Raw genomic sequence first — 15,558 nt, 5'->3', positions numbered from 1 at the left:
CTGCAAACAACCGCCTTTCAACAATTCCTATGAGAATCTGAAGACTAAAAACAAACAGACCTATCAACTAGATTTCCTTTGGAGTTGCTTGGCAGAAATACCATTGAAATGGTTTCCATATCCTAACTGTACATTCCTCTTGGTACTTTTGTAGCCATATATTTTTATTTTATTGTAACACCCCCCAGGCTTCTTTTATCCTGTGCAGCTTTCTTTACTAATGATTGCATTATTTTTTATTCTATATGCAGCATTTCTTGGCTAGACAAAGAAACTAATTGGATATTTTGTTTTGCCTTGAGGTGTGACTGACCAATAACATCATCATGCTATACTAACACATCACCTGCTCTAAGGTTTATCATGTTCAATTGTTTCCTATTTTTTTGTTAGATAATATCGAAAACTGCGCTGATTATAATAATGTACTGTAAAATATTTTTCAGTGGATTCAGCTTTTCATAATTAGACATTCAGAATAGTATTACAGCCAATGCTCTTTTAAAGTGGCATTGTATGGTAAAGCGAATCAGACAGTCTATTGGTTTTTGAGCATCAGTGGCCACTGTTTAATTACAGTCTAAGATTCCTTGTCAGGGCAACCATGGCATCTCCCCACTCATGAATCTATATTGCCACGAGTCTTATATTTGTAACTGCTTCAATATTTGGTATGAACAGTTAGCCTAATTATTCTGTTTCTGTGCTCCACTTTGCAGGAAATGCAAAGTAATATAGTTTATATATCCAATCTGTGGCTTCCAACTTTTGCTGAGAGTTGTAGTTCCTAGACTCACAGGAGTTTAACATTTGCTCTTTGCGACATCCACCACAAATTTCACATGTGGGCCCAAGATGGCCACTATTATACTTCTCAAAGAAGCAGAGCAGCATATTTAGAGGACAGGCTTACTGCAGAAATGTAGCTTTTTTAAATGACAATTTGTATTTCAGTTTTATTTGAACTACCTATCTATTATGCCTTTCTCCAGCTTGGCATTTAAAATGCTGCCTTATTCTTAGGGAAAAAGATAAATTATTCAAAAAAGTGAAAGTGAAGACCAGCAGAACAAAAAGTTAAACATTTCAAAAGAAAATATAGAGACAGATTGCCAGTCAGTATCCTGTTTAAACTGAGGATCAACTCAACTGTCTTTTTAAATACATAACATTATTTTCATATATGTGGGAGCTGAACAATGAATATAAATCATGTATTGCCTTCTAGCCAATAACAGTACATAAGTATGAATATAGAACCACTGCAGAAGAACTTGATCACTCCTGCTACTTGCAATTAATTTTGATTTATTGCCTGCTTGATTTCAGTCTTTACAAAAATATGTTGGACTTGTGAATTAAAAAAATGTTCCTGAAATGTAAAATATGTTATTTGCTGCTTTTTTATATGCTGGGTTATAATAACATGTCTACTTCCAAATCCAATTTCTGGCTTCTTTTAACAGTGTGTTTTATGGGCAAATCAGACAGAAGTTCTGTCGCTTCGAGATGGGTTATTTCTCTTTGTGCACAGACAACAGATTTTTTGGTTAAATTCCATTTTGGTTTGGCAACTGGTGCTGTTGTTCTCTGTATAGAGAATGCTTCAGATAGGAAAAGCAATATTGCAGCTTCCACTCACCATTTGCATGAATATAATGTGTGTAAGGTGAGGACTGCCTCAGTCAGAACTTAATACTAAAAGGAAACCTGATTAGAATGCTGATAAATGTACTAGTAGCACAGAAGTTTAGCAACCCAGCAACAGTATTGATCCATGTCTCATCCTCTTTTGAGTTAACAGAAATTTTAAGTCTTATGTTTTCCTGGATTTGTTAAAACCTTGTGAAATGGGAATTGTTTAAAGGCACACTTTCATTAAATGTTTATGTTCCTGTATATCCGTTTACTACTTCAGTAGCCCCTTTTTTTTAGCTACAATAGGCTCCATTCTTTTAATGTAAACGTTGGTCAAATTCTTGTTACAGCAGCAGTCCTGTAAAGAGGCAGCCGTCAGCAACTGTTCTACAATTACTGTAATTGATAACAGGAAGTTTTCCATTCATAGAATCTGTGTTACAGGCTTCCAGGCTAAAGGTATTTGGATATTTTAGGGATGGGTATTAGGACATAATAGGCATTTTTAGTTAGTATTCCTTGGCCCCAACCTTGGGATTTAAATGGCTAGAAAGATTAGATAATAATTCACAAAGAAGGAGAGCAGGATGTCATTATGCTTTTTTTGTGCTTTAAATGACTAGTATTACCAAAATATTTTAGTACTTAATCCAGTGCTAAACTGCTGTAATAATAGATACATCTTACTCTTAACATATTCACCTAGGGTGGGAGTTTCCAACCTTTAACCATGAGCATCATTCAGATGTAAAAGAAACTTTAGAGCAAGATAAGCATCTTGTTCTTGGGTGGTGCAATTCAAGTGTTGTTCTTGTCATTGCCCATTTGGTAGCCCCTATGTGCACTATTAGCCTACAAGAGGCTCTGTTTTGCAGTACACATTGTTTTTATTCAACCAAATCTTGCCTCTAAGCCAAAAATTCAAAAATAAGCCCCTGCTTTGAGACCACTGGGTGCAACATCCAAGGAGTTGGTGAGTAACATGTTGCTCACAAGCAACTGGTTAAGATGACTGACCTAGGGTGACGGGCAGTCTGCATTGCTGCGTGCCATGAACCAGAAGCCAGCATGTAGTTAATAGACTTTGGCAATCAAATTCATTTTAAAATCAGTTTCTGACATTTAAATTTGTGCTCTCAACATGTCCCCACAAGCTGTCTGAAGGAGAAGAAACAAACACATAGATTTAAACTGCAAATGTGAATTGTTCTCCACGTTTAAACTTTTAGTGCAGGCTGCCTGTCGCCCTATTTCCCTGCAGCTACAGAGAATTATGTATACTTCTAGGTGAAGCTGTTAAAAAATTAATGGTGGAGTAAGATTTACCTATTATTACAGGCATAAATTAAGTATTAAAATATTTTGGTGTTTAAGGCAGTAATTGTCTTCTAGTGGACCATGAGCAACATGTTGTTTTCTAATGAAATATTGAATCTCAGCATAGCTGTAAAGGTGGCCATACATAGGCTGATGGGGTATACTTTAATTAATCAGCCTACAGTGATCATTTGTAAAAGAACAATGGGAACTGCAAGAAGAAAAGCGGAGCTGCAGCATTACAGTTACTGATTATGATAATGTATTTACGTTGGATTCAGTGGTTCAACTGATTTGCATTGATGCAAATTCTAACATTGCCACTGAGTAATCATCTCAAATGTGGCACATTGCAATGAGATGTACACCCTGTTTGTCAAATTATTGTAACAGCAACTAAAAGAAGGGTTACCAGCTTTATGTGTCATCAACAGATGAAAAAATCTGACCCCATTTGTTTTCAGTAGCTTGTATACACATGTGCTATGGGGAGAGGGTGACAAATGGGTTTTGCAAAAAAAAAAAAAAAAAAGTAAAAATCTAATTAGACCAGGTATCTATCATTCCTTAGGCTTGAAGTGTTAACAAAACAACATTTATTTGCTGGTGTTCTGTTTAGATGTTAGGAAATGAATTCTGGTTAAAATATCGCCATACATGTGTGGCAGACTGTATTTTTACTCCCCATCATTGCTCTTAACTCATTTATCTAAACACAAATTGTGTGTTACTGTGAAGTCTCTCTAGAGTGCCTGCCTAAAGATAAAAAAAGTTGTGTCTTGAACCAAGTGTAATGAACTCATAGACGTACCTAAGCAGTAAGAGCACCATTCCCTTATGCAGCAAAGGCAGTGAGGAATGTTAATGGTCGTATGTGCCATCAGCATAAGGCATAATTTTCTAGTGAAGTCCCATTACATTCTAATGAGCGGAAAGTGGATTATTACTCGGGAAGAAGGATCATAATGTAGGTTTCTCAGTAGAAAACAAATCTTTATTTTTCAGATTTAGCAATTCTGCTTGGAATGCAAGTGTGAAATAAATAATTCTGTCTATTCACAGACTAAAACATATACTGCGTAATCTTTATAGTGCCGTTGAGAACTGGGCAAATAGACAGCAATGTAAAACAAAATATTAACTTTGTGTCAGGAACAAGGAATTTACCTTAAGCGTGAGTCTATTCAGTTTCGTAAGAGCTAGAAACAAGCACCAGTATCTGAAATACAGTACATTACATCAGCTATCGTACCACATTTATGCAAAATACAGCAAGTAGCATGCGAGAGACAAGTAAAAAAGTGCTAAATTCTACATGCTGGAGTGATATTTCTTTATGCTTATGCATTCTCATTTGTGTTCATTCTCACTGGCACTGTAAAATGCATTCTGCATTGCTAAATGGTAATAGTCACAGTTCCAGATGTACTATGCATTCCATATTGAATTGAAAAATCGGTCAACAGCCAGTGCTGCACCATAACCATTGCAAATGGCAAATCACTTATAGATAGTGTCAGATTGGGTCCAGGAGCCCACCCAAAGAACTTAGAACAGGGGCCCATTCTCAGTACTATTCTTTTACCTCTTCTCACTCAACCTCTATTCTCCTAGGGGCAAATTCACTAAAGCGCGAAGCGCCTAACGTTAGAGCAAATTCGCCAGCGTCATGTCATTTCGTTAATTCGCGTAAATTCGTTAGCAAAGTGGAACTTCTCTAACGCTACTTCGCACCTTTACGCCAGGCAACGTTGCTTTGGCGAAGGATCAATGTAACTACGCTAATTCACTAACTTGCGCATTTTACTGAACGTTACCTCTTGCGCCAGACTTGCCTTCGCCACCTCAGACCAGGCGAAGTGCATAGGGATTGCTTCAAAAATACGCTGGCGTTTTTTCCTTTTTAAAGGGTGATAGGCTGAAAAAGATCGTACATTTTTTGGGGGTACCCTTCTTCCCCCCTACATTTCCTAACATATGGCACCTAAACTATACAGTGGGCACATGTGTAGAGCAAAATAACAACTTTATTTTATGATAGTTTCCAAGGCTTGTGTATTGTAATGTATTTGCTGCTACATATACATCCATTCAAGTTAAACTTGGTGCCGTATGCAAATTAGGCATCGCTAGCGTAAATTCGCTTTGCTTGATGAATTAACGCTTGCGCAAATTCGCTACCGTCCGCCTCCCTGAGCACAACTTCGGATTTTAGTGAATTAGCGACGCCCTGGCGAAAATTCGCCTGGCGAAGTGTGGAGAAGGCGTCGCTACCGTATTTTCGCTGCTTAGTGAATTTGCCCCATAGTCTTTTTACTTTACATACTATAATCTATTATTCCATCTATTTAACCTCTTTGTTCTCATAGAAATAGGAAATGGCCATGAAATGGGCCAAATGTTTAGCAGCATGAGGGCCCACTGACACCTGGACCCACTGGGAGTTATCCTGGTGGGCCAGTCTGACACTGCTTATAGAGGTGCACAAGCACAACTACATTGTAGATTTCATTCGGTTTTAGGCAAAGGGCCAAACTTACAAGCAAAGTAGGTAAAATGGCTTTCCGTTGCAGCCACATTGTACATTCTCTACCAGTCAAAACACTTATAGAGGTGCACAGCTGCTAATGAGCTGTATAGTCTGGATTTTGTAGTAGTTAGAGGTACACAGCAGCAGTCAATTCCCAAGCACTGACAATACAATTTTATTTTTTAGGAGCTACCTAGTCCTTTATTTTATTATAAAGCCACAAGCAAGACTGCAAACCTATGATGCACAGCAAGGCCTTCACTCATAGGAGAACAGAAGTGGAAACTGAAAGAAATAACTAAAGATTTCAAATCTACAAGTTTGACTTGGACACCTTAATTTAAGTTTAAGATAAGATAACCCGACTTTTATAACCTATAAAAAGTCTCTTTCTGCGATCAGAAATAGCAGTGTATAAGGATAGAAATTGGTATAGTAAAATATATAGTTCATAATGTACTCCTTATTGTAAAATGTAGGGATATTTTGAGTCACCAAGAACTTCCACAACCTTATATTATGCTTGTTTTTCAGGTCAAGGAACTTTGAGGGGGGGGCAAGAGTTATAGGGGCCCATGAGGCCCTATTTATGTACAGTTTCAATAAATATTGGTAAAACAAGTCAACCTCTAAACATTTTGGGGGCCTGAATAATAATTTGCTGTGGGGCCCAGTAATATCTAGATATGCCACTGCTTAGGTGACTTATAATAGCTCTATGTTTTACAAAAGGGTGCACATTATTTATTATAATAAACAAATATCAGTATACAGGTCATGGAACTCTGAGGTAACTTGTAATATCCTCATATTTTGCAACTGGGGTACCTTATTTATTATAATACACATAGTTACATAGTTAGTTACATAGTTAAATTAGGTTGAAAAAAGACAAAAGTCCATCAACCCCCTCCAAATGAAAACCCAGCATCCATACACACACCCCTCCCTACTTTTAATTATATATAGTATATATACCTATACTAACTATAGAGCTTAGTATCACAATAGCCTTTGATATGTCTGTCCAAAAAATCATCCAAGCCACTCTTAAAGGCATTAACTGAATCCACCAACACAACATCACCCGGCAGTAGGGATGGGCGAATTTTTTCGCCTCGTTTCGCCGAAAAAATTACGCCCATGGACTTGTGTGGAGACGTGCGTCAAAAAAAAAGACGCGCGACAAAATAATTTCGCCGTGCGACAAATTTTTTTTGACGCCCATAGACTTTAATGGGCGTCTGCGACATTTCGCCGGCGGCGAATTTTTGGTGAAATGAAACGGGTCAAATTCGCCCATCCCTGCCCGGCAGTACATTCCACAACCTCACTGTCCTGACTGTGAAGAACCCCCTACGTTGCTTCAAATGAAAGTTCTTTTCTTCTAGTCTAAAGGGGTGGCCTCTGGTACTGTGATCCACTTTATGGGTAAAAAAGTCCCCTGCTATTTGTCTATAATGTCCTCTAATGTACTTGTAAAGTGTAATCATGTCCCCTTGCAAGCGCCTTTTTTCCAGAGAAAACAGCCCCAACCTTGACAATCTACCCTCATAATTTAAGTCTTCCATCCCCCTAATCAATTTAGTTGCACGTCTCTGCACTCTCTCCAGCTCATTTATATCCCTCTTAAGGACTGGAGTCCAAAACTGAACTGCATACTCCAGATGAGGCCTTACCAGGGACCTATAAAGAGGCATAATTATGTTTTCATCCCTTGAGTTAATGCCCTTTTTTTATGCAAGACAAAACTTTATTTGCTTTAGTAGCCACATAATGACACTGCCCAGAATTAGACAACGTGTTATCTACAAAGACCCCTAGATCCTTCTCATTAAAGGAAACTCCCAACACACTGCCATTTAGTGTATAACTTGCATTTATATTATTTTTTCCAAAGTGCATAACCTTGCATTTATCAACATTGAACCTCATTTTCCAGTTTGCTGCCCAGTTTTCCAATTTAGACAAATGTTTCAGTGAGTCATGTAACAGAAATGACATCAGAACTCACCATTTATAACTGATGACAGCATAACTCACCGTTTATAAGGATATAATTTACAGGATATTTATGGCTTTTGTGTATTATAAGCATATAATACACAAAAGCCATGAATATCTTGTCACATGGCTCACTGAAACTATCCCTTTTTAATCAATGGAAAAAGAATACATACTGTAATATACAAAATACTATCATCTCTATATAATGGAGTATAATATGCCATGTCCTCGACATTCAAGCTGTGGCTTTGGCATCTATCAGAGCTAAATAATGCGATCTGTAAAGGCACTGCCTTTAGGTGGCTATATATGTAGCGATTAAATCCGATGAGGCTGTATCTTCAGACCAAGTTTGCAGGTATCAGTCTTGAAATTTCCAGATTTGAAAATCCCATTGGGCGAGGAGGGCATTTGTGTACGATGCTCTTCCGTAGGCTCCAGTGTATGATCTGGTCATTGACTATAAGGCCAATGCTTGGCATGATTTGGCCCATATCTGCTTGTTTGTGATCTCACTAAACAACTCTATCTGGCTACATATGGTGAAAAATGAACTATTTTGCCATTATGCATAGCTTGCCTTTTTCTATCCCTTTTACATATTTACCTTTATTTATTGCAGGTGTCATTCATTCAGAACCTTGTATTCTGTGTAGAAAGAGCATACCGTGTTCCCGACTTTGGAATCTGGGAAAGGGGTAGCAAGTATAACAACGGCAGCACAGAATTGCATTCCAGGTATTTTTCCTAAACCCTCTGTACATTTAATTATTTGTTCATACGGATGTGCTATTTTAACCACACCATCATTTCCTTTGCCTGTACTTCTTTATGGCAATCTTTATGGATGCTATCTATAAACAGATTGTATTAGTATAATTCTGCAATGAAGTGAGATTAAAATTGAGTACTTCTTTGCACTTGAGGGAGCTCTGTATCATTTCCATTAAGAAATTATGAGCATCAATGTTTTGTTTCATTGTTAGCAATTGTTTATTTGAATAAGATTATTTCACCTCAACTAGATTTCTATGAACTGTATTAACTTGACTCGTACAGTATTCATATTCTATATCATAAATCTCTAATTTTTATTAGTTCCTTTGGTCATTGTGTTATGTTAAAGAATTTCAGAAAATGTTTCTATAAACCTGGTGGACTGCTTGAATAACAAAGTGTGGCCTGTAACATCATCATCATCATCATTTATTTATATAGCGCTGTCAAGATACGCAGTGCTTTACTGCAGTTATAGCAAACAGGGAATAAATGGTGGATAACAGACAAGGATTACAGAGTACAATAGGGTTAGAAGGACCTAGAGATTAGAGTTTACAAACTAAAAGGTTAGGGTACAATTGAGACATTAGGATTGTATAAACACTTTGTCATTTTTGATACAGCAATGATTAATTAAGGTACATTGAATAAGCCTCTTTAAACAGATGGGTCTTTAAGGAGCGCTTGAAAGTTTGGAAGAAGGAGAAAGTCTTGACAGCTTGTGGCAGAGAGTTCCAGAGAAAAGCAGAAGCCCGAGAGAAGTCTTGTAGACGAGAATGGGCTGAAGTGACCAGAGGAGAAGTGAGGCGAAGATCAGAAGCAGAGCGTAGGTTTCGTGAAGGAGTGTATTTGGAGATTAGAGATGAAATATAGGGAGGGGTTTCATTATTAAGGGCCTTGAATGTGAGTGTAAGTAATTTGAATTTGATTCTAGAAGAGATTGGGAGCCAGTGAAGGGACATACATATGGGAGCAGCTGATGTTGAGCGGCGAGCTAGATGAATGAGTCTAGCGGCCGCGTTTAGAACAGATTGGAGTTGTGAAAGGTGACTTGTTGGAATACCTGTGAGGAGTAAGTTGCAGTAATCAAGGCGGGAGATGATGAGAGACTGAATCAGTGTTTTAGTTGATTCTGAACTGAGATAGGGTCGTATTCGAGCAATGTTGCGCAGTTGAATACGGCAAGATTTTGCAAGTGTTTGAATGTGTGGTGAAAAAGACAGATGAGAGTTTAAGATAACTCCTAGGCAGCGTGCCTGTGTGGTGGAATGAAAGGTGGTGTTGTTTACGGTGAGTGATATCTGAGGGACAGGGGAAGATCTTGGAGGAAATATGAGTTCTGTTTTAGAAACACTGGAATTTGTAAATCTAGCCAATTTACCATATAACTCTGTGCTGTAGGTGCAAGATATTAGAGTCTTAAAATCCCTGTAAGAATCATAGTATTAATTTCAAATTTGATGCTAGCAAAGTATGATTGTGTTCTTAGAGGTAACAGGCCATTCAAGTTAAGTGCAGGCACAGATACATTTGTATGAAAATATCACAAATCTGGTTTGCGTATGGCTTCCATTGGAGCATATCGAATGTGCTGAATAATTAACACCTGAAAATTCATTCAGCATTTAAACAAGCAAATCATTGTTATTTGACCATTCTGTATTAAACTGGATTACACATTATTAATTTATCTAAAGGTTCACTAAAGAATAGGTTGAAGTGTGGCTCGCCTATCAAGAGAATTTAATTTAAAAGTATTCTAAATACACAGTGCTAACTTTTCATTGGATGTATCTAGTACAGAGAAACACACTTGGTAGACATCTGAACAGGCTTTAAACTGTCATAAGGGAGGCATTTCTATCTTACCACCCATGCTTGGTCATTTTCTCAGATATTTTTACTTGGTATGCTCCAGTAATGCCACACGCTATTTGCATATTAGATCAGATCATGCCCTCAAGCCATTCTGTTGTAAAATTCTCAACAGTGCAGTTTAAAAAGAAAACCTTTGATAGATATAATTATAAGTATAATTATAGTAGTGAGGAGCAAATCAATGACACAGGCAAGGTAGGAAGTCACGCCTGACCCCCCTCCCCCAATCAACTGTTAAGTAAACCATTTGGAACATCTTTAGCAGAACTGTGGTTTTCCTCCTTCTTCTTACTCTGAAAATGAGCCTCTTATATCATTTTTAAGAGTTTTATTTACCGAAGAGATACATTTTAACAAATGCTTCTTTTTAGGAAGCTAATCACAGTTTCGAGTGCATTATAATCAATGTTTGTAAAATAAATGGATAAATGGTGCTGCCTTTAGTGCTGATCTTGGGTCTTGTGGTGGAAGCTTATTTAGGTATATTTTAGCATTGTAATTAAGCAGTGTAGATTGATAATAAAAAAAAAAAGCAGGAGAGCAGATGAGTAAACCTCTTTGATCCGGGGTATTAGGATGTCAGGTCTGATAAATGTGTACTTAACCAGTCACATTACTGCTATCATAATTCATTCAACTGGCACCTCAGTGAAGCGTTCTTATAGAAAATGCAAAAATTATTCTTCTGCTATGTTTAAATACAGCTTCTCTTGTATTTGCACAGTGTTTTCTGGTTCTGTTGTTTGTACTAATTAGTTCAACAGCAATGTTGTTACTTAACACAGGTATTTGTTTGCATGCATGAGAAATAGGTTAGAGTGCACCTAAATTTATGAGTTAACTGATTTCATTATATTTTTTAGAATTGTGTTTTATTGTAGTCAAGTTTCATTGCATTGCATTTTTTAGATGTGGTATTTTCTTGACACTCATCCACAGGACTATAAAATAGAGGATTGTGATTGGAACTCACAAAAACACATTTGTGTTTAAAAAAGCCGATAAATGCAATATATGCATTTGGATGTGCTTAAAAAGACACAAAAAAAATGTTGTGTGTAAGAACCCTGTTTAATATTGTCATGTCTATGTCCGTTGGAGCTGATCAAGCATTGCTTAATTAAGCAATTAGGGAGAGAATTATTTTTAACCAGCAAACATTTTTTTGGCAAAATCATGTTTTTTTTTAATTGCTGAAAACAAACAAGTAACTTAAAGACAGTGAACTATGCCTACCTTTTTGGTGCTATATATGTTAATGTAAGGGACATAGGAAGATTAGGTTTGCCACCTGTTCGATTTTAACCCAAACAGGTTTTTTTAAGGCCTGTTCGGGTCTCAAGTTTCTGTTTGGTTTTCAGACTTGTGAAACCCAAACAATAATCTGGCCAATATATGAAACCAATTAAATACAAAGATTGACCTTGACACCTTGACATGGCTTAGTTATTATCAGGTGAGGTTTATTTCTTGTTATGACAGAAACAGAAATAAGCAAATCAATCAAAAATAAGAAATAGTTTTTCTAAATGAGCATTGCTGTATTTCAAAGCTTTCTGGATAACTGATTTCTGTATAATAGATCCCATACCTATAGTGGTCTTATTTAGGATATAGTAGATGTAGGGTTTCCAGTCATGTGGGTTTCAAATGGACATCTGTTTGTCAAAGATCTGTCCCATTTAAAATATTGAGAAAACTGCACATAAATCCAGCCAGTTGCATATAAGTGATGCAATAACCCTGGCCAGGCATCATAACTCCATGACAGCATCTCCGATTTCAACATGCCCACCCGAACATCACTGCTCCACCCCCAATGCTATCTGGCCCACCCCCTTTGTTTGGGTTTAGCCACTGGCAAAGGTGGCAACCCTAGGGAAGATAGAGGGTGTCATCTCAAAATTGACCAGCACAACAGGAACATGCAGTGCAGGTATCTTCCCTGTGTTTGTGTAAATGCTAGGAAGACCACCAAATTGTATGCTTCTGTTCTGGCAGTAAATTTTGTGAAAACTATTGTTGTAGGTTACTGAAATAAAATTACCTCAGTGTCATCCATAGTTAAAGGTTGTAGTAGAATCAATGGTCTAATGATGTAGTATTAGTAGTTGTTTCACTGGCATGTTAAAATGTTTCTCTGGAATTTTTGCCTTTGACACCAACAGAACACACTCAACGGAACATTATCTAAGTGTGTATGTATATACACACACACACACGAGTGTGTATCTATATATATTTATATCTCAATATAATTGTTTATGCGGAGGGAGAGGAGCGACACCTATTACAAGTAGATTTATAGTAATATATTTTTGTTACACTCACACACTATACAACATTTATCTGGTTCAGTGTGCTTATGTTTGTAGCTATTTTTGTTGGTGGAGAAACACGGAAATATAGTTTTATAATGAAAAACATCAGACGCAATTGAAAAGCTGCGATGCTCTAAAAATTGACATAATCTGTTTTTCTATTGTGCAGCGTAGCTGTCTAAATCCCATTTGTGCCTGTGTGATTTGGAACTGAAAATTAAGCAGTGTTAGAAGTTTTATCACTGGCATTTAAATAAATAAATAAATACATTACTAATTCTGTCCATTGTATTTTTTAAAAACAATTCTCTCTTCATAATTTTGTCGCTGATAGATGCACCAGTGCTCATTTTAATCCAAAATTCAGTATGCAAAGTGCAAAACTGGATGCATATCTCCATAAAAATATATTCAGGCAAACATGGTGGCATTAGAGCATGGATCATTAGACACAAGGCAGTTGCTTGTGAATGCAACACTTCAAAGAAATTACTACCTTCTCAAGGGAAACCTTAATTCCATACGATCTTTGTATCTGTATACACTGTACATCTTGTGAGATCCATCAAAGAATGTTAATAGTGTGCAAAACAGTACTCTGGGACTCAAGATGGATAAAGCTCACATCTTGAGAAATGATTCCTTGAGCTTTTGTGAATGGAAATATTCCAGTTGCCAATACTACTTAAGGCAGTGTACAGAATTTCCCATGCATTGCTGTGGCAGCTTGAGATATGTGAATTGGACTATTTTGAAAACCACTGTTTCTGCTATTGTTTGTTTCTTTGTGGCTTGCCTAGCACCCTGGGGCCTCACAGAATATTTATAAGGCTCACAAGGTCCAACCATGAGATCTTGACATCCCACAAGTGCTAGGAAACTATGGTCACAAGAATATATCAAGTAATATAGAAAATATATTTTTAGCTTTATGTTCCCTGCTAGATTCTGGGCTGATTATGGTTTTGGAGCTCTCCCTCCTACAAACACTTATCACTTATCTCTTTTGTGTTTGAATGGAGAGAGCAGGGCAGTTCCACTCTTAGGAATCATCACCTTTACCAGTAAAAGTTATCTGCCTGCACTGGATGGAGAGGACAGTAACATCATGGAGGTGGAGAAGTAGGTAGATCTGGGGACGGGTAGTTGGTAGATATGGGGTGGGTGGGGGAGCTGTGTGTTGGTTGATAGAGAACTTGGAGCTCAAACATGTAGAGGAACAGTTCAGGGAAGGATGGTTACAAGCAAATGCATTGCCAGTAAATTTGTAATACCAGCTCCAACCCTAACTTGTGATATTATTGGCTAGGGAGGTGAAATGCCAGATGTGTGGCAGGCATATTGACTAGTGTAGAAAGAGCAGAATTAAGTTTTTACAAAAAAAAAAAAATCAAAATTGCACCCTTAAACATATCAGAGGCGGGTTTCTATCAGCCCTCGTAAAGTGACACCTGAAGCAAGGTTCTCATGGCAAATGAGCCCCTGACTCCTTTTAACATTTATCTAATTCTGACCTGACAAAAGTTCTATTATAGTGCCATCTTCCATGTACTATTTATCATGCTATTCTGATGTCCTTGGGCCTGCTTGTGGTTGCAGCCTCTCTTTTCCTTGTTGTAGTTATCGCTGCCTGATAGTAATTGATTTCATAAATGCTGTTAGGTGTCCCTTTCAGTAGTGAGAATTCCATTTTATAGATAGTTTATCTGTTCTCTTTAAAATGATAATCACAGATATACAGAGAGTATAAGAACATCCCAAATGTGTTTTGTTTTAATTAGAACATAACATTAATGAGAGTGGATTTTTCTAACTCCTTACAGTTTTCAGCATTTGTATTTATGTCAGATTGATTGAATTTCCCCCTTTGAGCTATTTTATGTCTCTCTCTAAAAAGCAGCCAACAGATTAGTAGTTTTGCCATGCAGGCCTAAAAAGAAATAAATCTAACAGAACAATTTAAACATGAGTGAACAAAAAAATAAGATTATCTTGTATCATATAAATGTCCAAGCAAAATCCAATTATTTTGGGCAAGTAAATTGATTCAGTGTTATTTTAGTTTAGCTGTGGAATTTTTGTTTATTAGAAAAAAGACTTCTCAGAGTAGGTAGACCTTTTGCCTAGAGCTGTGTTGTTGATTTTAGTTTCAAACATTCAATAGAAGAGAATTTCAATCTGTTTTTCTGTTGGCCTCACTTTATGTTCAAGGTGCTGGATGTAAAAGGAAAGTGGTGTTCTGTGTTGTTAGTAAATCATTAAAGGTCATGTTCACATTGACATGTACTTTTATTATGATGTAAACAGTGCTATTTAAAAAATCGCTGTGTGTGTTTGTAAAGGCTTAATTAAGGGGATATTCCCAATACTCCGATTGGAAGGTTGTGAGTCTTTTTTGGCAAGAGACAATTGGGGTACTAGAATTGGACTAGACAATGTTCAGCGGGTGTCGAACAGGACAGACTGGAGCAGATTAGAACTGGTGCAGAACCGTAAAGACTGGAGTAGAATGAAGCAGACGTAGAACAGTACAGAGATCCTCTGAGTGAGCATAGAATTAGTTCAGAGGTGCAGCAAGGTTAGAATTCAAAATACTAGAAAGTAGGGATAAGGCTTCAGGGCTACAGTGCTCAGGCCTGTAAGTGATTAAAGTGAGGAGGTATAGTGGTTCACTTTAACTTTTGGTATGTTATAGGCTGGCTAATTCTGAGCAACATTGCACTTGGACTTAGTTTTTTCTTTATCGTTTTTGAATTATTTGTCTTTTTCCTCTGAACTTGTCTAGCTTTCAAATGGCCCCATCTAAAAAAAACAAATGCTCTGTAAGGCGACACATTTATTATTATTGCTACTTTGTATTACCCTTTCTTCCTCACACAATATATCAGAGCCAACTTGTTAACCCAAAGGATGCCTTTTCCAGGAATTATGAGCCACCTGTGATTAGAAATAAGCCTTCTCCTCTTTTTGAGTGTGTGCTGTAATATTTTACAAAATAACAAATTTAAATGCCGTTTCTGCTTCATTAGCCTCCAAGACAATATGCTTGGGAATTGTTAGATAGCGTTTTAATGGTTCTGCAGAAAG

The 15,558-nt window shown here is 37.1% G+C and overlaps 1 protein-coding gene across 8 annotated transcripts in view; it reads left to right on the top strand.

Annotated features, from left to right (window-relative positions):
• The window catches only part of phkb.S (phosphorylase kinase, beta S homeolog), a 180,336-nt gene that overhangs the window by 56,886 nt on the left and 107,892 nt on the right, over window positions 1-15,558 (top strand). For all 8 annotated transcript variants that reach the window (XM_018260670.2, XM_041561274.1, XM_018260668.2 and 5 more), the window contains one exon: window positions 8,115-8,230. In XM_018260670.2, the coding sequence (XP_018116159.1) occupies window positions 8,115-8,230 (116 nt within the window). The remainder of the gene's footprint in view (window positions 1-8,114; window positions 8,231-15,558) is intronic.

This window comes from Xenopus laevis, chromosome 4S, assembly GCF_017654675.1.
Source record: "Xenopus laevis strain J_2021 chromosome 4S, Xenopus_laevis_v10.1, whole genome shotgun sequence".
In the NCBI taxonomy this organism is placed as follows: domain Eukaryota; kingdom Metazoa; phylum Chordata; class Amphibia; order Anura; family Pipidae; genus Xenopus; species Xenopus laevis.
This window is presented reverse-complemented; position numbering and strand designations above follow the sequence as displayed.